This window comes from Echinops telfairi, unplaced genomic scaffold (assembly GCF_000313985.2).
Source record: "Echinops telfairi isolate 266 unplaced genomic scaffold, ASM31398v2 ScPeMD7_7424;HRSCAF=8462, whole genome shotgun sequence".
NCBI classification, from domain to species: domain Eukaryota; kingdom Metazoa; phylum Chordata; class Mammalia; order Afrosoricida; family Tenrecidae; genus Echinops; species Echinops telfairi.
In genome coordinates this window covers 41204683-41206173 of record NW_022111324.1, presented here as the reverse complement: position 1 = coordinate 41206173, position 1491 = coordinate 41204683, and the positions used below count along the sequence as shown (strand labels likewise).

At 36.0% G+C, this 1491-nt stretch overlaps 1 protein-coding gene across 1 annotated transcript in view; it reads left to right on the top strand.

Annotated features, from left to right (window-relative positions):
• Positions 1-1491, top strand: part of ASPM (assembly factor for spindle microtubules) — a 50976-nt gene that overhangs the window by 24385 nt on the left and 25100 nt on the right. The window contains 3 exon segments of the mRNA XM_045298078.1: positions 562-937; positions 1049-1191; positions 1315-1443. Coding sequence (XP_045154013.1) covers positions 562-937; positions 1049-1191; positions 1315-1443 — 648 coding nt within the window.

Sequence of the window (1491 nt, the reverse complement as noted above, 5' to 3'; positions counted from 1 at the left end):
ATTGTATGTCTTAAGTAATTTAGTTTATAAACTTTTCCTCAAGTTGAGTTAGGATATTATCATTCATATAATGTATTTCATCTGACTGACTCATATAATGCTCTGTAACTGCATATATCACTAAGAAAGAAAAAATGCCTACAATAGTGGGGAATCTGATAGGATTGTACAGCAGGATTGTACAGCAGGGACCCCAAAGGATCACATCCTTTTTATGAAGGTAAACACAGATAAAGTCACCAGCACAGAAAAAGACAGCAGGAAGAGAGAACTATCTAAGGTGATTTCTCTAGACTCATTCATTAAGGTGATACTTTAGTTCTGAATGAGATATAGCTTCTAGTGTAAAAGCATGGAAAAAATCGTCCCCGACACACAAGGATGAACTATCCGGTAAAGGGTATAAAATAGGAACAATGATAGAGAGTATAGTTGACTATAAATAGTAAACTGTATACTTTGAACAAGTATTATTCATAGAAGGATTGTCAAATATATGTATCATCTATGTTTTAAATCAGTTCTAGATAAAGAAGTTCTATTTTAATTGAAAATAGCTAGTATTTTATAAGTGTGAATGTGGTAGCACCTTGGGTATACATTGTAGAATGCGTTGATGCTGTTAGAAAATGTAGTTTTCTCAATGATAGAAAATGAATAGTGGACTGTAAAACATTAGCATCTATGCCTATTACTATAGAGTTAATTATTTCTATTTTTTCCCACTAGGTGGAGAATTTTACCGTGTCTTTCTCAGATGGCCGAGTGTTATGTTACTTGATCCACCACTACCACCCTTGCTATGTGCCTTTGGAGGCGATCTGTCAGCGCACTACGCAGACTGTGGAGTGCACGCACACTGGCTCAGTGGTGTTAAACTCATCCTCGGACTCTGATGCTAGTTTTCTGGATGTGTCTCCTAAAGCATTTGATCCTGGTTAGTTCCTTTTTGTTGACAGGTTTTTTTGTTGGTTTTGCTATGTCTCATTTCTCTCCCTTTGCTATGTCTAATTTCTCTCTCTCTCTTTCTCTGCCACTTGCATAACAGAAAATGCTTCAGCGTTACACAAAGAGCTCTTGGAAAATGAAAAGAAAAATTTTCAGCTGATCAGCTCTGCAGTTAGAGATCTTGGTGGAATACCTACTATGATTCATCATTCGGATATGTCAAATACAATTCCAGATGAAAAGGTAAGTGAAGGGTTTTTTTGGTTTATGTTTTCTTCTAACCAACAGTGTCTCAGAAAATGTTAGTATATTAGGCTTTGGGTTCTCTCTTGTTCTTCTGTGTTCATCTTTTATGTTTTCTCGTAGGTGGTTATTACCTATTTGTCATTTCTCTGTGCAAGACTTTTGGATCTTCGTAAAGAAATAAGAGCGGCACGACTTATACAAACAACTTGGAGAAAATACAAACTGAAAACAGATCTGAAACGCCATCAGGTACTCCTAAAAACTGCAAACACTGTACTGTGAACTTTACTTCAGAAA